This window comes from Clarias gariepinus, chromosome 10 (genome assembly GCF_024256425.1).
Source record: "Clarias gariepinus isolate MV-2021 ecotype Netherlands chromosome 10, CGAR_prim_01v2, whole genome shotgun sequence".
Taxonomy (NCBI): Eukaryota; Metazoa; Chordata; class Actinopteri; order Siluriformes; family Clariidae; genus Clarias; species Clarias gariepinus.
Window position 1 is genome coordinate 33503782 of NC_071109.1, and position 26219 is coordinate 33530000.

A 26219-nucleotide genomic window follows, 5' to 3' on the forward strand; every position below is an offset into this window, starting at 1 on the left:
ATGTTTTTAATGCTATTGAAGTATTGACATGTACATCATATTGGGAGATCTGATTGTTCTTGGGTTTTTACTCACTCAGAAGCAAATGAATAAAGTTTATAAAGTCTCTAAAGTCAATACTAAAGAGCACTTAAACCCACTTTTACCTGAAAGCCATCGTGAACCAAATTACAGCCATGAGCAGAGTAGCAAGCCTCAGATCATGAGCAAAGAGGGACATGACGTTCTTCAACACCTGGAGATGGAACAGTAGCATTGATGGGGTTCTGAGTGTAAAACACACCATTGTAAGCAATAAACGGTTGATTAGTTTACCAGTTTGATAAGCGTGGCCGTGCGGACCGCCCATCTCTGCACCGGCGTTCCTGTAGAGGTCTGAATCTCAAAAAACTCGTCCTCCTGTGTCTTCGGCGTCTTAATCTGTGAAACCTATGGAGGAAACACATCTCAGGAGTTCATTCAGATTAAACTTTAAAATTGTGAAGTCCATGAACAGAGCCATAAAAAAACCTTGTTTCTGTTAGAACATCACTCACGGTGAAGACTCTTTCAGGTTCTCCTTTCGCTCTCCAGTTAGTGTCGTGAACGTGCTTCAGGATCATCCAGGCCTCGTCGTGTTTAGCGTGCTGAAAACCCCCCCAGAAATAATAATTAATCAAAGACTTAATTATTGACTTTATATAATGTGGTGATTTAGAAAAAAATGTATAGAAAAAGAAAGAAAGAAATAACATACAAAAATTGGAAAACAGTGTATGTGAGAAAGAAAGAAAGGATGAAAGAATAGACATAGATACAAAAGAACTGTATAAGGTACTATATATGGTATGGTGAGAAAGAAAGAAAAAACAAAGAAAGTAAAAAGGACAGAACAAACGAAATAAAAGAAAACCTAAACTGAAAGACTGATGTAAGAAAGAGAGAACGAGGGCAAGAAAAAGAAAGACAGATACTGTACAAAAAATAGGAGGACAACATGAGTAAAATAGAAAGATGGAAAGAGAAAAAAAGAAAGTAAATATGATGAACAGATACAACATCAGGAAGACAATGTTGGTGAGAAAGAAAGAAACCAATAAAGTAGGTGTTAATATGGTTTATTGATTGATTGATTGATTTTTATTTCTAACCTAAATATGTTTGTTTATACAGTATACAGTAAACATCTGCCCTGATGCTGTCCCACACATCTGGCCCTGTCTGCCCTTCACTTTCCTTATCTGGTCACAGCTTCCTGTGCTTGTGAACCCATTCTCTCTGCGGACTGGTCGTCCTGGTTCTGCTTCCTTGTTGCAGTTAGTTGTCTTTCTCATGCTTCTCACAGGGCCCTGAGAGTGTGTGAGGCTGAATCTTAGCATATGGGTTTTGACCTTTGACCCCGTACCTCCAGCAGGAAGCGTGGACTCTCGGGCATGAACATGAGGCCGATGAGGGAGGCGACGGCTGGCAGCGCACACACCAACACGAACACACGCCAACTGTGAAACTGATACTCTGATCCCATACTGAAACCCCATCCTGAAAAGCACACACACACACACACACACACACACACACACACACACACACACACACGTTAGCTATACCATAGTGATGTGTATGTGCTATAGGATCCCACATTATAGAGCATTATTGATGTGTTATAATTGTACAGTGTGAGGGATTCGTTATTAATGTATTATAGAATGTTATTGATGCATAATGACTGTACTGTAGTGAGGAATGATTTAATCAGATGGTTAATGATGTTAACAAATAAGTTATATTAATGTGCTTTAAGTTGTTACTAATGTGTAGTGAATTTACCATAGCAGTGATATATAGATGACATGTTATAGACTGTTATTAATGTGTTATACAGCATTAATATGGTTTTTAATGTGTATTGACTACTGTTATACACTCAAAAAAATGAACATGGCTACCTGTTACATGTACTAAAATGTAATATGTGTTTTGTACATAATAATTTCATGTTTCCAAGATGAACATGAATAAATTATGTTGTATTTACATGAAATTCAACAACTTAACATGTATTAGATTTAATCATGTTGAGATAAACCAAAGAGATCTTGTCACTATGAAAACCGGAAATAGCAAAACCGGAAATATCGCGAGAAGACATCGCGAGAAGAGAACACAGCGTGTTGAGAAGACAAACGTTTGGCGGGCGTGTGGAAAAGGTAAGCAGGAATTAATTCCCGTCTTTCTAAATAGAAACGAAATACTGAACATAAATGTCACCTGCTGTTTAGCAATGTTTAGTCACGTTATTTTGGTTTAAGCTATTTCTTGTATTTTTAATCACACTTAAAATACCGACGGTTATATGCGCGTGCTTAATCTGCGGTTCGGTTCTGGTTTCGGTCTGTTCTCATGAGTTGTGAAGCGAGAGGGACAAAGTATAAATATTGTTCATTTAATTAATTAAGTATCATGAATTTTTATTGAATCTATCTCTGTATTTTTTCACAGGAGTTTGTGAGTGAAAGTGTCCTGTCTGCATCTGACTTCAGGAGTTTCCTGACCAACCGTATCTAATGGTCATATTTAAAAGTCATAACATACAGTTATAAAGTACAAAACATTTCTGTTGGTGTATAAAAATTTTTTTCTAAGATTAATACTTATTTGTGGTGTTTTATTTTTTGTACATCTTTTCAAATTGAGACTTCATTTGTAAGTTGCTGCTGGTGTAAAATAAAAATCTCCGTTTTATCCCGTTTGTCTTATGTTTCCTTCCTTCACAGAATTCTGTTGACCAGGACTTGAAATTTAAATTTACTTGAGTTAGATCAACTTAATTTACAACTGAAAAATGTGTTGTACCAACGCTATTCATTTATGTTAACAGTATTAAATTATGTTGGACGCAGCTGTAGTGAATAAGTTAAATGAACCTAATAAAATTAATTTGACTGAACCTAAGAACATTAAGTTGGGCCAACAAAATTACTTAATGTTGAAAGAAAGCCATTAAATCAGGTGGAAATTCTTTCCATAATTTAATTACGTTCATTCAACAAGTTATTTTTTTGAGTGTAAGGGATAACGTCAAACTTTTATTGATGTTCTATAGAGTGTTACTAATGTGTAATAAACTGTACTATAGTGTGGGATAATGCTATATAGTTATTAATGTGCTATAGGGCTTATTAATATGTAGTAACTGTACCGTAGTGAGGGATGATGCCCCAGGCAGTAAATGAAGCATAAATTCCACCAATCATCCAGAACATACAGAGCCAGCTCAGGTGCTCTCCTCGCTTATCCATCTGCAGAAACTCTGAGAAATACGAGTACACGATAGGAACGGAGCCACCAATCCTGCAGTCACCACACACACACACACACACACACACACACAACGCAGAAGTGGTTATGATACTGTATAAACTGAATTTCCTTTTTCTATCTGCCTATAATTTATCTTCTGTAAAAAAAAAAGGTTATTAGCTTCTCTCTCTCTCACCCGAAGCCAGAGATGAGTCTGAAGAAGATGAAGAATCCGTATCCCTGAGCAAAGGATGAGAGGAAAACAGCAATGCAGTTGATGGTGAGAGAAATGAGTAGACATTTACGTCGTCCCACTTTATCGGCCATTCCTCCCCAAGTGAACGCTCCGAACATCATCCCCAGGAAAACGATCAGACCTGAGGGAGAAGTTTAGCGGTGAGGTCTGAGAGGAGTTGTTTTCATGCTGTTTTAAAGTATTACAAATTTGTAATAATAAATAATAAATTACAGTTGAATTGAGCAGTTTCTAATTGGTGCAGTGGCATTAGATTACCACTAGGTGGAACAGTTTTCTCATTTAATGTAACACAGCCATACTGTAGATATAATTCTTTGTGAGGACACACATTATTACCAGGCACAGGATAAACTATTTATTTTTCTTTCCTAAAGGAACAAAATGTTAACAAAATTATCACAACATAAAGTCATCATCACTTTCAGCTACAACTCTGCCGGTAAACTGTGGGAGGCGAGCTTTTGGGGTGAGGAGGTGGAGTCATGACCAAAATGACCAAATTTGCCATTCTCTTAAAAAATACTTAAGCACACAGCGACACAAGTGTAGGGTTAAGTCATAGTTAGACAGTCCCAACTTTTATTGTATCATAAACTTTTCCTTTAAACAAACTGTTTTTTAAATAACAAAATGAGGTTTTAATATCAGACCACTGAGTTTGGAACGTCTGCAGATTGTACGGTGCTTATCAAAAGGTTTCATTATAAAAGATAACGGATGGGAACACACTGTCGCAGGTTCATTGTGGTCCCATCACACCGCTTCATCTCTACCTGAAACAGCAGCAGATCTCAAGAACCATAGAGGGGAATGATTTATATTACCATCACAATCACAGAAGCATTTTATTATAATTATTAAGAATGAAAGCAATGATTAATGACAAACCTGAACAAGGTGAGAGATTATTAATCTTTATGCAGAGAGAGAGAGTAAAAGAAAGATTGTCCCACAGAGAGGAAGAGGACAACCTGATTTTTTTCTTTCTCATTCTCAGCATGTCCATCTGTAATCTCTCTCTCTCTCTCTCTCTCTCTCTCTCTCTCTCTCTCCAATCAGTCGTTCTTAATCCCTTCTGCCAGGTCACGACATCAAGATGAATAGAAGCAAGGGGACAGGGACTGATGGTGTCAAAGAGAAAGTTAAAGAGTGGAGGAAAAGGAACACAGGAAAAAGAGAGAGAGTGTGATAGTATATGTGAGAGAGAAAGAGAGATAAGTACAAACATTAGGAGAAATAAAAAAGAAAAGAAATAATGATAGAGGAGAGAGATGGATAAATAGTCTGGAAGACAGAGCAGGAAGCAGAATAGAGGAAGGGAGAGAGAGGACAGAAAAGTAAGTGTGGATTAAGGAAGGATTCAGCAGGAGAAAAAAGAAAATGAGAAACAAAGGAGCACAACAAGTAAAAGAGGTAAAGATAGAGAAGAGAAAAAGATAAAAAGAAGGATAGAGAGAGGTTCTGTATCTGATGTAAGATTCAAGGTCAGATGGTAGTATACTGATATGCTGCAGGCTTCCCTGACTCGGCTGTATTTACACACACACACACACACACACACACACACACACACACACACACACACACACACAGAGCTGATGTTGTCAGTCAGCCAATGGCAATGACTATTTTACCAACTCTGCATCACATTAATATTGAAAAAATTTTAGGCCTCTATAACTATAATTAAATATTCTATTATATATTATAATATCATACTGTTTTTATAGTAACAGCTCATTCACCAGCACTTGGACAATAGACGGTGCATACAAATGTAACGACGCGGGTCTCATGAGGGGTGGAGCCGCACAGGAATACTCTGCACTGTTACCCCACAGAGTTCTGAACGGGCAGAAATGCGGCAGCAATCAGTGTGAACACGCCACACCTGGCAGCATGTCTATTTAAGGGTCCTGATACCGCGGCACTTTGTGCGATCATTTAGGTAGCACCGATAAGGTATAAGGGCCTTAGAAAGAAAGAAAGAAAAAGAAAGAGAAAAAAAAGAAAAGCAAAGACAGATAAGTGCGTAGAAAAAAGTACAAGACAAAGACAAAGACCCAGCCTCTGTCTTCCTAAGACGCTGGTGAACGAGAGAAAGAAAGAGAGAAACATGCGTTGGTTAAGCGTGCGCTCTCGGTTTTAAATTAATAAGTGTACAACACAAAACTCTCTCTCTCTCTCTCTCTCTATCTCGCATAAATCCCCGGTAAGGGCGAATGCCCCAAGAGGATCTTAAGTTTTAATTTTTAGTTTCCAGAGCCCTGTACGTCTCGTGTAGACGGTTCCCTTTTAAGTTTCTAATTAATAATCCCACGCCATCTCTAAACGGGAGGGTCTTCATCATAAGAACTCTCCCAAACTCTTATTTCATTGACTTCCTCTGAAGCCCTGCATTAGGACTCTTATAAAGATTATAACATCTCATGGTGTGTCTCTCCAGACCGCACCACGCAACAACAAATTGATTTAGAATGTCATTGGTTTATCAGTGACATGTTGATGAATTTAAGGCAGGAGTCTTCAGTCTCATAAGTGCTTTTTTTTTTTAAATGATCAGGACAGAAGTTTTACATTGATAAGATGTGAGACTGGTGAGGGACTGAATGTTTATATCTATTATAATATAACTACTGTAATTCCTCCAACCAGAACTGACTTGTTTTACTGTATACTTCTCCACTTTTTACATCAATCTGGTATGAAAATGTATGAATTTAATTTAAGTTTGCAATACAGCTTGATTAATCTCAGGGCCATTAGCTAACGTGACAGGTGTTCTTTATTTATGCTGTGCTTAAGAAGCTTCTGGCTAATATCGAATGCCTGCCAAGTGTCTCGGCCCAATCCCAATTTACAATTCCACTCAGGGTAATGGGGTAATTATGGAAATGGACGTTGAAGTAAAGTCCAGAAGTTTCTGGATATATAAAATGTCTGTTCAGATTTCGAAAAAACAAACAAGAAAATTTTCCATAAACAAAATAAAGTTAAATATATCTTAATATCTTTGTGCTTGTGACGTTAGAAGGTAAACTCAGTATACACTATTGTTGAGAAACTAGAAAGCATGGATTGCAAGCATGAGTCAGTTAGCTACTACGCTAGCTAGTTATAAATTTGCCATTTTTATTCCTTATACCCAAAAGAAATATGTGCAGCAACTCTGGTAACTAATCAGAATGATCTGGAATGGAAACATTTACCTCAGATGTGTTGATTAACAAAAAAGACTCACACATTCACTATGAAGTAAAAAAAAAAAAAAACTAGCCAGAATATCAACATTTACCTCAGATGTGTAATGATACAGTGCTTTTGTAATTGGAAGCAGCTGGAAAAGATTACTTGGATAATATCTGAGACTATTAAATTTGTGAGCTATCATATAAGAATAGAGCTAGGAGTTAGCTAGCTAGCATGTCACTGCTCATTTTACTAACGATACAGTAACAGTAAAATAAAAAGAAGACAGATTTATCCGGAGCAGCAAAATTTACCTCAGAAAATGAATCAGAAAAGAATCACAACCATCAAAACGACACTGCAGTTACTCTTAACGATGACTGAATCTTAATGCGTTCAAGTGTAATTTAGAAATGACGTGTTTTTAACATTTTTTGCCAATATACAGTATTGGTAGGCTAAAACATGGAGGTGAGGAAATGCTAAATAATGCCTAAAGCAAATGAATTAGCTACCTAGCATACCGTCAGTAAGTTCATACATATTATGGAGATTCTGTGACAGTGAAAAAGTTCTGGATCTACTGGGAACATCTTTCAATATTTACCTCAGAAATACAAAATTAGGAAAAAACTTCAAACCACTGAAATCACACCTCAATTACTTTTAGCCTTGACCTCTATGAATTATACATTTTTCAAATGCAAGACAAGCATAAGCTAGGATAATAACTGACACAAATGTGTTAGCTAGCTAGCATACTGTCAGTCACTGTTTATACACATTATGAAGAGAACATGACAGTGAAATTGAGCTAAAATTATCTGGAGCATTAACATTTACCTCAGATTTGTTGGTAAATTATTTAGAATAAGTGAAAAGATCTAAAATGACACTTTAAATAAATTTAGCATCAATGATTAACTCAGTCTTAGTGTTTTTGATGTTGGAAGGAGAACTATAAAACATTTTAGAAGGATAAGCTAGCTAACATCTAAAGCCAGCTAACTCTTTTTTTCATCTTAACAGTTAATATTTTACTGATTTTCAGTGCAAAAAAATGTAAAAAAAAATTAAGATGGAAGTAATAGCCACAAATGTGTGCAAATTACTGAGCTAGCTGATAGGTAGCAAGCTGCTAACTGAATCCTACTGTAAGTAAGAAAGTCTTCTAAGTGTCAGTATGGTTGTAAAACACAATAAAAATGCAGATAATTTAACTATTTCAACTAAAAATATTCTGTAAACAGACATTAATAATTATCTCATAATGGGAATTTCAGGTATATTTACCTTTATACATAATTTATTGTATTGTAATATTGTAGCTCGGGCCACATTAACCATCTACCCAGAAGGAACTAAAAAGAAAAATTAGCATTGTAACCAGGAAATGTATCTTTCTTTCATTGCATGTTACAAACTCCACCTAATAGTAAGACGTTTATTATTAAGACATTAATGCAGAACTTACCCAGCATGCCTTTCTCTGCATTAGACATGCACATATCCTTTTCAGCACTGGGAAGAGCCAACGCTACGACGAAACACTCGACGCTGTCGGCCATCAGCGCCAAGCCGAGCACTACAAATAGACTCCACTGGAAGCGTCCATGTCCACAGTCCTCTATGATTTCCTCGTACTGCTCTGGCAGTCCATCGTCTTCTTCCTGATCGGCACGAACTCTGACCTTTGACCTTGCTCCTTTGACATCATCTGGGTGAGGGATGCCCTGGTACTCGCCCTCATACATCTGGTCGTCCTCATCGTGACCCTCAGTGACATCACTTGCTGCGTCTTCATCCTCATGGTATTCAGCCTGGTAACCATCACCATGATGATAGGTGTTTTGATAAGGGTCGGCCATTTTTGAAAAGAAATTACAGCGATCCAAGTGCAACCCTGGAGACAGGTGTGTTTTTCCTGATGGAGAGGAAGTGTAAAAGGTGTCAAAGTCTCACTATCTCAGACAGTCCACATGGCTCCAGGACAACATATTGATCCTGTTAGAGAAGGGAAAAAGTCAGCGCTTACAATTAAGGTTTTAGATTATAATTTAAATACATTTCACAGTGGCATTGATGATCTCTTTCATATCTTTAACAAAGAGAAAAGAAATTCTGTTATAAAAAAAGAATCAATAACAAGGTGATGAAATGGACCTGAGTAAGTGCTACTACTCTGTAATATGAGATGTCCTCTTGGGATTATACTCAGATTACAGATCATTGTAGTTCTCCAGACTGTTTCCAGATTACTGAACCTGAAACGCTCATGCTGCTAAATGTAATAAATGTTTCATCTAAAGCCACCTGCCAGGGAAAAAGTGACTTATGTTAGGTGTGTGTTTGTGTGGGTTAGAGTGAGTGAAAAAATGTACCACTTGCACAGCTGCTGCAAAATATTGATCACAGAATTGATTTGAGACGTGTACATGTAAATAAATAGCTGCTGCTCCTAACAGATAAAAGGTTTATATGCGATAAGTAATGGTTTGATCGTGATATTCCTCCCTGTGAGTCATTTCCACACCTCCCTGTCATCCTGCAGAACGACACACACTTGAAGCCTAAAGAGTCGTGTGTTTAACATTACTGAGATGGGAGAAATTTCTTGAAAGAGATAAAGAGCACGGAGAGTGAAATTTGTTCATCCATCTACAGTGTATTTCTCTATCTCTATCCTTTTTCCTTCAAGGTCTTAAATAATGCTTCGTTCAGTGCAACATGGAATTTAGGATTCCACAGTGTAATGAGAATAAACTCACATTGAACTTTCATTTATTTGGCTTGTGTGCAGATATAGAAAAAGCTCAGATATATTTTAAATTGCCTTCAGGAGATTTATTTGGGTTGTGTTTGAGTTTTTTGAGTTTAGTGAATGTTATGAAGTGGATGCAGATTGTTTCTCTTCCTTCAGGTGACCCTGTTAGGCCTCCTTGCAGCAGACGATTGTAAGGGTTAACCCCTAGAGGGCGCCAAAGCGCCCAAAGACTCTGTTTGTTTGTTGTGTTTTGTAGTTTGTGTGAAAAGGACTTCATTTCCCATAGGGCACCTGGGTCAGGTGATGGAAGCATGCACCTGATCCAGGTCAGTCATTAGTTAAGTTATAAATAGCCTGACTAAAGCTTAGTCAGGCGTGTAACATTTGTTATGGTTGTTTTGTGTTGGTTGTTTGTCCGTAAGACGTTCTATTAAAGATTTCTAAGTGCTCTTGGAGAAGAGCTTTTGTTTTGTTTGAATATATAAATAAAAGAGTTTATCTGGAAGGTCTCGTCTCAGCCTCTGCAACTATGCCACAACACCGACGCAGACAGCCTACTCGTGACAGAATGTTACACCATAAAAGTGGCATAGCAGAGGTGTCTCCCCTAAATGTTTTTTGGGGGGGAGCAATAACGATGGAGCCGGAGCGAGCGGACTGGCTGGGCGATATCGTGGAGCACAGAAAGGGCCGAGAGCAAAGTGAGCAAAGGGCGCTGCAGAGCTGGGAAGGCTGCAGGCTTGCCATCCGGCGAACACCGTTTAACAGCGACGCAGCTCGAGGTGACAGACTTCCCCGCACCGACCAGGAGGTACGAACCAAGAAGGTCAGGTACGGCGGTGGCGAGAGGGAAGAAGAACCTCAAACGGTGCGGCAATGGAGAGAGAGAGGAACAAGAAATCTCTGCATGTTTTGGGCGGAGCAGAATCAGGAGCGGATACAGAACCTGCGGGAGCAGGTAGAACAGCTCCAAAACCTGCTCGTCCAGATTCACGAGAGCCGCGGAACGGGCTCTGATTTTTACGGGAGCCACGCAGAGGGCTCCGATCTTCTTCCTCCTCCTTCGTCCGACAGTGAGGACGTCGCGCAGCCTCTGCTGGACAGCGAGGACTTCGCGCTTCTTCCTCCTCCGCCGCCGCTCCTCGACAGTGAGGACGTCGCGCAGCCTCCGCTGGACAGCGAGGACTTCGCGCTTCTTCCTCCTCCGCCGCCGCTCCTCGACAGTGAGGACGTCGCACAGCCTCCGCTGGACAGCGAGGACTTCGCGCTTCTTCCTCCTCCGCCGCCGCTCCTCGACAGTGAGGACGTCGCGCAGCCTCCGCTGGACAGCGAGGACTTCGCGCTTCTTCCTCCTCCGCCGCCGCTCCTCGACAGTGAGGACGTCGCGCATCCTCTGCTGGACAGCGAGGACTTCACACTTCTTCTTCCTCCGCCGCCAGGCTTTGAGGACGTCATGCCCAAGCCTCAGTCCAGTGCAGCGGACGTCGCTCCAGCTCCTCAGCCGGCAAGCGCGCCGAGCGTCGCTCCAGCTCCTCAGCCGCCGGACGCAGCGAGCGTCGCTCCAGCTCCTCAGCCGCCGGGCGCAGCGAGCGTCGCTCCAGCTCCTCAGCCGCCGGGCGCAGCGAGCGTCGCTCCAGCTCCTCAGCCGCCGGGCGCAGCGAGCGTCGCTCCAGCTCCTCAGCCGCCGGACGCAGCGAGCGTCGCTCCAGCTCCTCAGCCGCCGGACGCAGCGAGCGTCGCTCCAGCTCCTCAGCCGCCGGGCGCAGCGAGCGTCGCTCCAGCTCCTCAGCCGCCGGGCGCAGCGAGCGTCGCTCCAGCTCCTCAGCCGCCGGGCGCAGCGAGCGTCGCTCCAGCTCCTCAGCCGCCGGGCGCAGCGAGCGTCGCTCCAGCTCCTCAGCCGCCGGACGCAGCGAGCGTCGCTCCAGCTCCTCAGCCGCCGGACGCAGCGAGCGTCGCTTCAGCTCTGGAGCCGCCGAGTCTCACGTACGTCGCTTCAGCTCCGGAGCCACCAAGCTCCACAAACGTCGTGCCCGAGCCTCAGTCCAGTATCGCGGATGTCGCTTCAGCTCCACTGCCTCCAAGTGCCTCCAAGATCGGCATGCCCGCTTTGCAGCCCGGCTCTGGGAAACCTGTCCTGCTGGCCATGCAGCCCGGCCCAGGGGACAAGGGCTACAGCCTCCGGGTCAGAAGGTCAGACTTTGAACATTGGGGAGGGAGTCCCGGGCCTCCGTTAGCGCTCCGGAGGAGCGTTTTTGAGGGGGGGGTACTGTAAGGGTTAACCCCTAGAGGGCGCCAAAGCGCCCAAAGACTCTGTTTGTTTGTTGTGTTTTGTAGTTTGTGTGAAAAGGACTTCATTTCCCATAGGGCACCTGGGTCAGGTGATGGAAGCATGCACCTGATCCAGGTCAGTCATTAGTTAAGTTATAAATAGCCTGACTAAAGCTTAGTCAGGCGTGTAACATTTGTTATGGTTGTTTTGTGTTGGTTGTTTGTCCGTAAGACGTTCTATTAAAGATTTCTAAGTGCTCTTGGAGAAGAGCTTTTGTTTTGTTTGAATATATAAATAAAAGAGTTTATCTGGAAGGTCTCGTCTCAGCCTCTGCAACTATGCCACAACACCGACGCAGACAGCCTACTCGTGACAACGATATCAGCTGCACAGGTTTGTCATGCACCTCTCTCCATTTTCACTGGGGCTTGGGCCTGCACTGAGAGCTCACTAACTTCAGAAAATGTTGTCATGGTTTTCCATGTTTTAGTTCTCGTTTTTTTGGGGTGTTTGTGAAACTTATATTATTGAAACCTGTACTAATTTTTATTAGTATACTTGTAAAACTTAATCAGATTAAGAGATGACTCATGCAGTTATGACACTATGAGCCTTCAACACTACAGCATTAGTGAGGCGGGGCTAAATGGAAACTAAAACTGCAGACATAATTACATCATGATTCGGATGATGTCGCATAAGAAGTGAAATTTGTGTTTCATATTACAGATATTTGTTATTTCCACTAGACATTATATTATTTTATTTTAGAAATAAAAATAAAAGAACTTCTGTATTTTTGATTATATATTTTAACCTCACATTTGATTACAGCTATTATTTTAATGTTACTATAGTAACGGAGGTGTTAATAGCTACACCCTAAAAAATGCTGGGTTGTTTTTGTAAACACATTGTTGGGTTGTTCATGCTAGGTCAAAATTCTTTCAGGTACTTTTATCACATTGTTGGGTTACTCTACAGTATTTTGGGTCAAACAAGGTGTATTGGGTCATTTACAAATGAAACCCTGGTTGGGTTATTTTGACCCAACAATTAGGTTATTCTTTATTCTCTGGCTTCACCAAACGGCAGCCTGCAAAATGTTTGAAATATTACTGTTTTTGTGCCACAAAGTGTAGTTTTAAGAGTTGTTTAAGCGAGAATGTATGAGTGTAGAGCTCAAAACATCAATCGGTTTTGCGACACTCCTGGCCAGGCGTTCTTCAAATGGAAGGATGCCACTTCACCCACTCACGTCCAGTGGCTCAGAGATATCATGTCCTGTTTGTTCCTGGAGAAGATTCACTACTCAATCCTTTATTCAGACTTAAAATTTCAACAGGTGTGGGGGTGCTTCCTTCGCTTTTTTAATATACATTTATAGTTTGAGTCCTTTCTTATCTAATTGTTTGTTTGTTTTCTTTTCCCTTTTTTTGTACGCAGAACCAATAAAACTTTCAGCTCCATGTTCTTTTTTTCTTTTCTCTTCTTTTTTGTTAAGCCTGGCATCTAGGCTTTTTATACATGTAAAGCTGGCTTGGAGTTAGGGAAGGGTGGGTGCTATAGGGGTTTATAAGGGGGTTATAAAATCTATATTGAAACATTACATGTCTACCCTGTTGTATCCCTGTTTAAAATCAATAAAAAAAAATTAGTTGATAAACTTGCACCAAAGATTTCGAATATTTGAGCTCCAGGCAGGCAATACATGCTCTCATGTAGCCGGCCAAAACAACCTCACCTTGGAAATAACTTTTAAAAACTACTGCTGACTGTGGTGTCTCTGCAGAGGTTAAAATGGTGGATTTATTTAAGTTTGTGTATTTCGAAAAGGCAATCTTTGGTATAATACAGTTATAGTATAATATAGTGTATTGTGAGCATAATTTGTTCCGGGAGCGGGCTCTATTCATGCACATGCGTGCACACAAAATGGAAACACAGTTTTATCGTAAAAATAAACAAAAAATCTTTCTAATGACACTCGATTGAGGGACACACTAACGAAATCACTGCTGTAAAGTTAAAATAAAACAAATTAACCTGCACTTTACCTTTAAAAAGAATCGCGACAGAGGAGTATTTCTGTGTGAAGCAGAGAAAAATAGTGTGTGTGTGTGTGTGTGTGTGTGTTTGTATGCGTGCGTGCATGTGTGTGTGTGTGTGTACAGGCAAAAGTAGGAAGGGTCTGTGTGTGTGTGTAGGTGTGTGTGTGGCATGGTGTCCAATGACACATGCGCACACAGACACAAAGAGCAGGCTGAGCCTTGAGCAGAGAAAAAATGGATCTTTAACCTCTCTAATGAGACTTGCTTTTGCTTTACACGTGCACTGTACGTTTACATTTAGGCATTTGGCAGACGCTCTTATCCAGAGCGACTTACTTTCTTTTTTTTTATCTTATTACACATCTGAGCAGTTGAGGGTTAAGGGCCTTGCTCAAGGGCAGTGGCAACTTGGTGGTTGTGGGGCTTGAACCTAGGATCTTCCGAACCATAGTCCAATGCCTTAACCACTGAGCTACCCCTGGCCCTACACACACGCATACACACACACACACGTGGTCACAGTGTTGTAGTAAACAGTCTACGCGGGCACGGGTGTGGAGAGAGAAAAACCGTTGGCTCAGTTATGATTACGTGACACTCGGCGTCAAAACAAGAAGCGCATGCGTGATACATAATACTCGGTACTTGTAAACCAAGACCTGTTTGTTTTCCAAGTCAAAATTTATTAAAAATCTTAGATATGGGGCTGTGTGGAGTTCATGTTTTTATATTCTGTGCCAATAGTCGGCTATACTGTATTTTATGAGAATAGTGCGTTTGTTTCTTCATCCTTATGAAAAATTTATCATTAGTTGTAAATTCATCACTTAAATATCATATTCATCTGAGTTTGTTGAGAATTTAAAAAGGGATGAATGTTTTGTGTGAAATCCAGATGGAACGCCATATCCTGTTATCCCTCATATGTTAAATAGTAAAGTAAATTAGTCAGAAATATACACTAAATTCATGTTCACATTATGTATGTTTGTGTACTGAAAGGAGAAAAATAGTTTCGCATTAAATACATATGTAGCTGAACGTCCTTAACAGAAATGCTTGACGTAGAGGTCAGTTATATTGCAACACTAAGTGACGGTGTGTAATCCACAGGTGGGGACCAGCATGATGGGAATGATATCTGCAAAATATGGAGATGTCTGAAGCATTGATCCATGTTTTGTGCCTTGGGGATGAGACAAGAGGGACCTGACAGACCATTGTTGGAGGCAATGCTATTGATACAGAATTTTTGGTGAAGGCCGTTGATGTTTGTTTTTAAAGGTCTTTTATTTGTCTTTGATGTTCACACAAAGCAGTGTCTTCTCACCGGTGAGTTTCTCCAGAATACTGTAGATCAGATTAATGGACACGACTACAACAGTTTTTTCCCCTGACATTTAATTAATAATATTTTTAAAGGTTTTATTGTTTTTGTTTTTAATGTCATTATGAAGAAAATTAATTAGTAATAGTTTAATAATTAATAGTCTAAATATTAAGATGGGGAATGTTTGACATGTGGGCATTATAAGATTTGTATTGAAGACTTCTACAGTTTATATAAAGTCTTTAAACATTGTATTAAGTGCAAAAAAATGCAATTTAAATCAGATTTACAGGGGCCTCTCATTTTTATTGTTTTACAGAGTGTTTATGTTACATTTATTTTATATTCAACAACTGGCCACCTCGGGATTATATGATTTTGTCTGAATTTTTTTTGTCAAAATTGAGTTATTCACATTTTCTTATTCTCTTATTCTTTTCAAAAGGATGCAAATTGTACACAACTTCACACAATGTAAATAAATTATAAGTTGTAGCTATACATTTTGCGTCCTCCTGAAAAATTTAAAATAAAAAATAAAATGGAATGTGACAACCCAGCAGCAGTGTTAATTTTGCCCACTGGTCCGGTTTGGTCAAATAAAATAACCCAGCACTTTAACATTTAACCCAGCCCAAATGTTAATTTAACCCACTGGTTGGGTCTGATGAACAACCCAGAATTCTGGGTTAAATGGTTAAACCCAGCGCGTGTTCTGTCCAATAGTGACCCAGCGGCTGGGTTGTGGTTGGGTTGTTTTTTAACCCAGCAGTTTTTAAAATGTAGCTACCGAATATTCTGAGTTGACTTAAGACATGCTTCCTTTAGCTGTTGTTGTTTAAAATAATTTCTTCATTTGTGAAGGTCCTATTAATGACACTGTCTACGAGGCTGAAAGTTTGAAACATGAAACTTTCTTGTTGCTGTCTTTTCTTTCTGTCTGTAAGTGCAGTGTTGCATTTTCTCACCGTGTTCAATAACAAAGACAGATGAAAGTCAGGACTATGTGTGTGTGTGTGTGTGTGTGTGTGTGTGAGAGAGAAAGAGAGAGAGAGACCTCCTGGACTATTGATTACACAAAACCCTGTGGTGAGTTTTTAATTAATTAGCAAGGATTTAGAATTAAAGGGCATGTATTATGCCAAATATACTTTTTCGTCCTATTTAGACAACGGGTCTCCAGTGTGTCTGGACAAACAAAAACTGTGAGGAAAAACATTTAAGTCAAGTGGTTTGTCACCTAAAGTGATGTCATATAAGAACAGCCCCTCTCCCGGCGTGGCTCTGCTGGAGCAGAAGCTCATTTGCATAGACACTGAATTGGAAAAATTGGAGCAACTTTCTGTCCAATAGTGTGTGTTTCTGAGAAAAATCTCACATCATCAGAGAGGTCTTTGATGATGAGTTGAAACTGTTTGTCATATAAAGCATAAAATAAAACGATCACATTGTTATCAGTTAATTTCATAAAATAATTTCAACCAAAATCAACTGAGTATAAAGTAAAGAAAAGAAATGAGAACATTGTGCAACGTTTATCTAAAACTCACCAATAGGAGGACGGCAAACTATACATGCAGATACAGATAGGGTTCTGCTGACGAAAAAACCAAACCTCCTAATAGACAGTAAAGATCTTCTCATTACCTCAAGCTCACTGTGACGAACACGTGTGTTTCTGTGAGCTGGTTCTCTACAAAAGCATGAGGTTTATCAAAACGAAGGAGACGTGCTAAAAAATAAAAACCAATGCTGATCCCACGTGTGTGTGTGTGTGTGTGTGGGAGTGCTGCATTGTGTCTGCCAACAGATTATGGAACTTGCAGAAAGAGAAAGTTTACAGAGGACAGGAGGAGAGGAGGAGGACACACACACACACACACACACACACACACACACACAGACAAGAACACATGAACACACAGCCCACATCAGCCTTCACACAGAATTTTAACAAGCTCTGGTGATACTGCCTTAGCTTAGCTTAGCTTTAGCTTAGAATTACATGAAGGTCCATAAAATGTTTATAAAATTTCAAATTAAATAGTTTATTTAATTACATTATTTAATAAAGATCTGTCAGGGTCTCAGCAAAGGAATGGACGCTCCTTTACACAAAGTCAGGATATATATTTCTTTATTATTTGTAACCATGCAGGTCTCACGAGGGGCAGAACCGCGCATAAATACTCTGCATTGGGCAGATCCGCAGGCTGCTACCCCGCGGAGTTCTGTACAGGCAGAGGCGCGGCAACATAGACACGCAGTTGCCAGGCAACGCCGCCGTAAGGCAATCAGCCTGGACACGACTCACCTGGTATGTCTATTTAAGGGTCCTGATACCGCGGCATTTCTACAATTATTTAGGTAACACCGGTAAGGTATCAGGGGCTAAAAAAGAGAAAAGAAAAGAAAGAAAGTAAAAAAGAAAGACAAAGCACACATAGAGAGCAAGACAGAGTGAGAGAGCGGCATGCGTTAGTTAAGCGTGTCCTTTGGTTTGCGTTAATTGTGTGAAAACACAAAACTTTTTCTTATGTTTCCTTTTGAGTTTCCTAATTAATAATCTCACACCAGCTCCAAACAGGAAGTTCCTCCCGTACGTGTCACAAGCACTCTCACAAACTCCTGTTCATTTCGGTTTCACTGACCCCCTCAGAAGCCGTGCGTTTTAAGTATTAATTAGAGAATTTGCTTCTAAATACTGTATAAGCACATTATATAAAATTATAGAGTTTTTAAACAATTCTCTATTTGCCCATAAATTCATTATAAAATAGGTTGAATAGGTATTTTTTAAACCTACTAATTCCCCCCAAAATTCGATATAAATAATAAAGTTTTGGTTTTTAATAAATGTATATTTATAAATGTATAATGTATATTTAAACAAATGTATATTTCCTTCATAGTAAAATATTCATTAAATATACAGCTAAATATTTACAACAATAGCCAAATATATTCTTAAATATTGGACAAATTATATGCGAGTTTAAATATATACATATTTTATAGAAATGTGTTTAGAATTAAACAGATAGGATTAAATGGAAATGTATAGGCTAAAATGCTTAAGTGTTTTTCTGTCTGATTAACTGATTAACAAATTAAATGTGTGGATCAGCATAAACAAGAGCTGCTGAACGTAGATAGCAATTTCTCTAGCTAGCATGTGGTTAAAATGTTTAATGGTGATGCTGTAAAAGTAAAAGTAAATGAACAGAATTATCCTAAATGGCAACATTTTCTCAGATTTGTTGAGAAATTACAGAATAAAGATTAAAAGAGCAACTTAAAATAGACTTTGATTAGAGTTAGCATTGAATGCTAATACATCAGCTATAAACACCACAAGAGTGTGCCGTTCATGTGGAAAACACCAGGCACATCACCTAAATATGATCTAATAATGAACTATTTATTGTACATAATAAAGTGTGTTTTATTCAAATTATTTGTACCAGACTTAAGAAGAGCTGTGTGATGCATGTGATTAACAATTTACGTATTTATCTAACTTTGATTAGCATGAACCACTAATACAACAAGCTATAAATATGGAAAACACAGAACACACATTCCTATATGATCTGATCAGAACTATTTATCATCCTTTATGTATTTTCTTTCTTCTTCCTGTGTGACTGTAAACTATTTTACACAGTTCCTGCAAGCTCAGCGCTCGGTTTTATTTAGCATCTGTCTTGTGTATCTGGGCTGCGTGCGCTCGCTCCCCAGACGGCTCTGTCTCAAACACACTGCAGGTTTCCTAACATGGATCTGGGTCACGTTCTGCTGCAGCACTTTATTTATTTAAAGAAAGAACTTTGGGCTGGATGTGTACACGGTGCCATGGTTTATCAGGGCTGCAGTACATCCAGAAAATAACACTTATATAGATATAAATATAAATCTTACTGATGATATAATATAAATCATTAAGTTTCTTTATGTTGCAACTTTTGTTCATAAAAAAGTGAAGTGTTCTCAAAAAAAAAATATAGCATAAAGAAAAAGAAGAAAAACTGGGAAAATTATATTAAAAAAAAAAAAGTAATGTATGAATAAAGTAACTACCAATTATATGAATATAAAATTGTAATCAATGTAAAGTAGAAAATAGTAACTTAAATTTTTTTTCATTATAAATATTTAAATTCTGTAATCAAATTATTTAAAAAAAAATTAAGCATTTTTTCTATACAAAATTTTTATATAAATAAACTGTCCATAACTTTTATGCTCTAGTTTGCAATTGTGTTCAGTATTATAAATTATTAGGAATTTCATTTTTAAAAGGGCACCACGGGGGTGTAGTGGTCTGGGTTTGATTCCTGGCTTGGGTCAATTCCCTTTTCTATGTGCATGGAGCTTGCATGTTCTCCCCGTGCTTTGTGGGTTTTCTCCGGGTACTTTGGTTACCTTCCAAAGACCTGCAGATTAGGCTAATTGGTGTTCCCAAATTGCCCGTAGTGTGTGTGCCCTGTGATGGATTGGCACCCTGTCCAGGGTGTACCCTGCCTCGTGCCCTAAGTCTCCTGGAATTGGTTCCAAGATTCAATTAAAATATAGCTGGAATAATGTATAATTGTCATATTAGTGCCAAAATCAATGCAGGACTATGTTACCCATCAGCCTTTGCACATCACATTACTCCAATGATCTCTCTCTCTCTCTCACACACACACACACACACACACACACACCTGTATCCATATTGAACCTAATGACATAATGGCAAAGCAGTTCAAACACCTTTGTTTTGTCACTTGTTCATGTCATGCAGATGTGTGTGTGTGTGTGTGTGTGTGTGTGTGTGTGGTTATTAATATGGTTACTATAATATTAACATATTATAATCAAAGCTATGTGTAAAGACAGTCATAACAGTGTCGACCCTCGGCTTAATAAAAAAATGCACTCCGATAAAGAAGAAACACAATGACAGAAAACAATGAAATGTGAGGAGAACGAGAGAGAGATTTTATTGCAGAAGGGGAATCGGAGATGCGATGTTTTTAGGCCAGCTGCAATTTAATCCTGCTTAATACTGCGGAAATTTCATTCTGTCCACTGGCTGCTAAAAGCTTATAGATTAAACTCTCTGTTTTTCTTTGTGTATGTGTGTGTGTGTGTGTGTGTGTGTGTGTGTGTGTGTGTTAGAAAGGAACACTGAACCTTCTTCCCTCATCTCGGATTTCCACTTTCACCATGACGAGACGACGATGGCGGATAAAAACAGAGCCGATGAGATCCTGCGATGTGATTGGCTGAGGAAATGAGAGTCTGCTTCCTGTTTTGCTCAATTTGGTTTCCTGCTGTTTTGACATTCTGATGTTATTAAAAAAATCTATCTCGTCTTTATGATCATAGTCCTTTTAGAATTTTTTAGACAGTGAATGAGTGTGTGTATTTGTGTGTGTGTGTGTGTGTGTGTGTGTGTGTATGTGTGTGCCTTGCGATGGATTGGCATCCTGTCCAGGGTGTACCTCGCCTTGTGCTCTAAGTCTAAGTCTAAGTCCATGCCCTAAGGATGTTATAGCTGATGTTGTAATCATAAAGACTTTTCTATTGCTCATGTCAGGACCTTATTCACTCTGAGTCGTCTTCAGAGTAGAGTTAAATGTTCAATCAAAATGAAATCCATAAATATCACACTTTTACTTCATAAGACAATATACAAAGTTTTTCCATCGTTCACGGAGGAGACATATTTTATCCTAATCAGAGATGTATTTGTCTGCAGGAGTGAATATCTAATAAATAAAGTGATAAGAAAAGAAGCTAAAGTTTCTCTATATGCATAGCGGGTTAGTGCTTGGGCCGATTTTCCTTCACACCGTGTGAATGTTTTATTCACGTCAGATTATCATAAACACTGATGCTATAACATTAATTCGAAGAGATGAATTAAAAATGTCTCACACACCCACATTACAATTTCATGGGCTCGTTTGTTGTCTCATGGCTTCTCATGGTGCGCGTGAGTACTAGTCGTATAAATAAATAGAGTCTGGATCAGTTGCTATTCTCTGTGCTGTTAAATAATAATGAGTCTGGAGATCTTCTGTTCAAATCAAACCAGTTATAAAACTAATTATGTGAATATTATTTGGCTGAACTATATGTTTTATTTCCTTTATTAATTTTATAATTATATAAATCAAATGCAAACTATAGGTTCATTTGAATGATTTCCTACATATACTGTGACTGTGTCTGTAACTGGAATTTTGTGACCAGAAAGAAATTCACTTGTTAGGGGTAATATGGCTGGAAATGATCTAGCATTCATCAGTGTAATGTAAAATGGTCTGAAATCACTAGACGATCACACACACACACTCAGTGACTCTCTCTCTCTCTCTCTCTCTCTCTCTCTCTCTCTCTGGCTCGCTCACTCGCTGTCTCAAACACACCATGGTGCAATTTGCTAGCTGTAACTTATTGTTATTGATTATCGTGCTGCCCGTTCCACAGCTGCAGGCAGATAAATTTGCACGATCACGATCAGAGAACTCCGGCTCAGCAGGAAGCCTGTGCTGTTTCCTTCTCCGGAATGTTCTGGTGGCCGAGCAAAAACCATAAAACATAGGAAGAGAAATGCTGAAGGGGTTTAAAACATTCATTTTGTGAAGTCGGAATATTGGAGTAGTGTACTACAATCACAAGAGTTCAGTAGGATTGGGAAAAGCAGGGACAGGATTGGAAAATTGAAAACCAATTAGCAGTGGGATTAAAACCCAGAGCATTACAATGTTTAAATAAATATATATGAATAGAGGTCAGGATAGTGCAATAGAGTTGTTGGCAGTCGTTCCCTGTTGGGGGGGGATGGGGGTGGGTGGGGATCACCACAGTGGACCATCTGATCCACACAACAACTTGGCACAGGTTTTACATCAGATGCCCTTCCTGATGCAACCCTCCCATTTTTTTCTGGGCTTGGGACCGGCACGGCATCCAGTGGCTGGGGTTTGGGCATCGACTGGGAATCGAACCTGGGCCTCCAGCGTGGCAAGTGAGAGACCTACCACTGAGCCCCCATTTTGTTTGGAATTATGCAAAATAAATGATCTCATATCCTTTTCTTAGCACAACCTAGGCGAAATGATAGAATTAAATGTATTTTATTTAAACTAATTACTGTATATAAAATAGATCCATATGATAATGTGTTATGTTTGTTTTTCTTTGTTTCACTCTATATCCACTTTAATTCTTTGTTATTTCCACTGAGGATCTCAGAATAGTGTAGCAGGATTGAGATTGGGATGGAGAAATCCTGGACTCTGCGATAAAAGTTGTAGATTTTTCCTTTTAGACATTTCAACAGTCATCCTGATGACAAGGAACAGGTTCCAGGGGCTTAGCATCAATCCGGGGATCAGGAAAACTCACTCCTTGAACAGGAATGTTTACATATAAATGTTGTAAAAGCAGTAAAAATATTGGGAAAAATACCTTTATTTAAATAACTTTATTTAAGAATAAAGAAGAAATCATATTTTGGTAGGGACAGAAAAATAGGAATTGTCTTGTTGCGATGGGAAATATTTTGGAATAGAAATGTTGCAATATGATTGCAGGAGGAAGCGTAGAGCCGTAACAGAGACACTGAGAAAAAATAACCCAGCAGGTTATAATAAAATCCAGCTGTTGAAATAGGATTACTTGGAGCTGCTTGGATTTTTTGAATATTGATTGATGATACGTAGATGAAACTGTATTTTGGGGAATGAGAGTGTATTAGTAGGGATGTTAGAATCACAAAATCAGGAACAGGTATAACAACGTCAGGACTGGACAGCCAGATAAGCAATGATGTTCAAGATCGATTAAGGGAAACTGGAAATAAAAAGAAATTAGTAATGAATTAAAAATCGAGGGACAGAAACAGAATGCTAAAGTTAGAGTTTTGAATCAGGTTGTTTACGTAGTAATAGTAAAATGGGAATATACAGCACTGGAAAAAAAAAGAGACGAGAGCAAAATATGTTTTTTTCCCCTTACAGGTGAAATGAACATATTGTTTAATTTTTTGTGAATTGCTAACTATATTTATCCCAAATTTAAATATAACTATTGTTTTTTTAGAGGGTATATTTAAAGTAAATGACATCACAACACATCAAAATATGATCACATGATCATGCAGTATTCGCAGAACTTTAATAACTCAAATAAAATGCAAATAAAAACAAAATGCAAAAAATCCCCAAACAAATGGTTTTAATCTTTTGGCTAAATAACATAAAGAAATCAGTATTTTGTTTTTCACATTGCTTTACTTGATGGTTTGTGACCCTCTATAACCATTAGCCCCGCCTCCAGTACGTGGTTTTGTGTATATATGCTTACTATACTTTATTAGATCCTCTAGAATATCCTCTATTCCAGATTGTTCTGTACCACCTCACCGTACTGCATTTGAACAATCAGCTCTCTCTGTAAAAGCCACAAATCAATAAAATTGTCTGATGATGTAATAGACTGCAGCTCCATCAGCGCTCCTACAACTGACATAAAAAGATCACTAAAAGCTTCAGAAATCTGCTCTCACTTCATTTTATTTTCTACTTTATAATCTTTTGTCACTTGTTTTAATTTGACAATCATACATGTGTCTACAGAATAATCTGCTTCAGAGCATTAAGTAGTGAAATTATGTTCAAATGTGTGCTGTCTTAGTGATATAGATAAAAAATTCAATACAATTATAAATATAAACGGGTGTTGCTGGGAATGGGAACGGGAATATTGGAATTTCTGGAGCAGGAATCCTGAAACAGAATTGTGGGACGAGTAGGAGATATAAAATTGTGGGACTTTTTGCTCAGTTAATTTTAATAGGCTGCAGTAAAAATGTTCGGGATTATTTTAGAATTATTTCCATTTTATTTTTTTTAGATGTTTTAATGGTCACAGTGTTCATAAACTCATTTAGGTCCTAAAAGTAAGATGTTAGATCACTCTGTAACTTTAGATGGCCTTTCTGTTCCATCGGGTGCAACAGTAAAAGACCTCGGTGTGATTATTGACTCCAGCCTTTCATTTAAAGAACATGTAGATAATATTACCAGGATAGCATTCTTTCACCTCAGAAATATTGGCAAGGTAAAAAAATATATTGTCGCTAAACGATGCAGAAAAAACTAGTTCATGCTTTTATCACCTCTAGGTTGGACTATTGTAATGCCTTACTGTCTGGTTGTTCAGCTAGATGCATAAATAAGCTTCAGCTAGTCCAGAATGCAGCAGCGAGAGTCCTCACTAGAACCAGAAGATATGAGCACATCACCCCTATCTTATCCACATTGCATTGGCTTCCTGTGAGATTTCACATTGATTTTAAAATACTACTCTTGACATATAAAGCATTAAATGGTCTCGCGCCGCAGTACCTGAGCGAACTGCTGGTGTCTTACGATCCGCCACGCCTACTTCGATCAAAGGATGCAGGCTGCTTGTCAGTACCGCGTATTAAGTTCTCTGTTGAGTCTGGTTCCTCTCAAGGTTTCTTCCTATTACCATCTCAGGGAGTTTTTCCTTGCCACTGTCGCCCTCGCCTTGCTCACGAGGGACGATCTGACCATTTTAATTCATGCACACTTACATTCCATACAAACTTAAATAATTCTTTTGATTGTGTAAAGCTTGCTTTGTGAAAATGACCATTGTTAAAAGCGCTTTACAAATAAAATTGAATTGAAGTGAATTGAATAAACCGATGCCATGAGGAACAGATCGGGTGGAATTTCTGAGAAATAAATGTTGAAGATGTTTTAGTCAAAGTCTCAGATTCTTCTTTAATACGAAATTGAGTTCCAGGTTTAGGCAATTTTTCAGTTTTAAAATTCAGTTGACTGATTTCTGTGAGAGATTTGATGATGAGAGTGATGCTTTTGCTATGTAAACAATATTTATATATTTACAGTACCACTGTTATTATAAAAAATAAATAATAATAATAATAATAAAATAATTAAATTGTTAAAAAAATGCTAAATAAACCACTAAGCAGAAATATTTTTCATATTATTATTTTTTTCAAAACGTGCTATATGTGCGTTTTTTTTTTGTTTGTTTACTTTGAGATATTAAATTTATTTATATTTTCTATGGATCAAACGCTGTACAAGACGCATTGTTATAAAAAATTCTATCCATTCCACTCACTGAGTATAATTTCACTCTGCCAACATAACAGCTCCTTTATATGGAATAAATGAATGAATAAATGAAGTAATAAAGTGATTATAGCTGCGTATGTTCAGTCTGAGACGTGCAGTCAGAGGGAAAGCTGTAGGTGCGGAGCTTCACCTCTTTCTTCTCACTACAAACCTTCTCTCTAAACAGATTGCTATAGACCTGCTGTTTAATGGAGAACCAACGAGCTGCTCATGGGGCAGTAAATCAGAGTGTACAGCCACCACAGACACAGACTGTACCAACACACACACACACACACACACTCTGTCTGTACCATTACCTCCATCTGAAGCGTGCTAGCTTCCTCAGCCTATACACACTTATCATGTATACCATTACTTATTGGGTTACGTTTATTCTCAGCTACATGCCATGTGAACGAATAGTTCTGTCCTTATTTATCTCTTTACAGGAAGAGAAGATACTGTATGCTACTTTAAAATTTAAACGGAACACGCCCCTATACTGTATCATTTAAAAAACAACCCTGAAAAAATCATTAGCTTCTCTCAAAATTCAACAGATGGCGCTGTAAATTTTTTCATACGTGCTCATGAATAGTTGAATTGAAACCTACTTAATAAACGCCATCTCACAACTTCATTCCGCATACATCACTGTAGCGCGTAAAAATTTAGTTCATTACAAAATTCAACAGATGGCGCTGTACATTTTTAAAAATGTGCTTATGAGTGTGCAGTTAAATTTCATGCGAACAAAGTCATGGTTAATTGGGGGCCAGGGGTAGCTCAGTGGTTAAGGCATTGGACTACGGTTCGGAAGATCCCAGGTTCAAACCCAACAACCACCAAGTTGCCACTGTTGGGCCCTTGAGCGCGGCCCTTAACCCTCAACTGCTCAGA

The 26219-nt window shown here is 38.8% G+C and overlaps 2 protein-coding genes across 2 annotated transcripts in view; one reads left to right on the plus strand and one right to left on the minus strand.

The window, feature by feature from the left end:
* Positions 1 to 26219, plus strand: part of gabarapl2 (GABA(A) receptor-associated protein like 2) — a 238337-nt gene that overhangs the window by 186407 nt on the left and 25711 nt on the right. The gene's annotated exons all lie outside the window — the stretch shown is intronic.
* Positions 1 to 26219, minus strand: part of sv2bb (synaptic vesicle glycoprotein 2Bb) — a 34469-nt gene that overhangs the window by 6197 nt on the left and 2053 nt on the right. The window contains exons 2-8 of the mRNA XM_053506625.1: positions 8202 to 8731; positions 3476 to 3656; positions 3179 to 3330; positions 1385 to 1518; positions 537 to 626; positions 316 to 429; positions 147 to 235 (exon numbers count right to left, since the gene is read on the minus strand). Of these exons, the coding sequence (XP_053362600.1) occupies positions 147 to 235; positions 316 to 429; positions 537 to 626; positions 1385 to 1518; positions 3179 to 3330; positions 3476 to 3656; positions 8202 to 8595 (1154 nt within the window). The 5' untranslated portion in view covers positions 8596 to 8731. The remainder of the gene's footprint in view (positions 1 to 146; positions 236 to 315; positions 430 to 536; positions 627 to 1384; positions 1519 to 3178; positions 3331 to 3475; positions 3657 to 8201; positions 8732 to 26219) is intronic.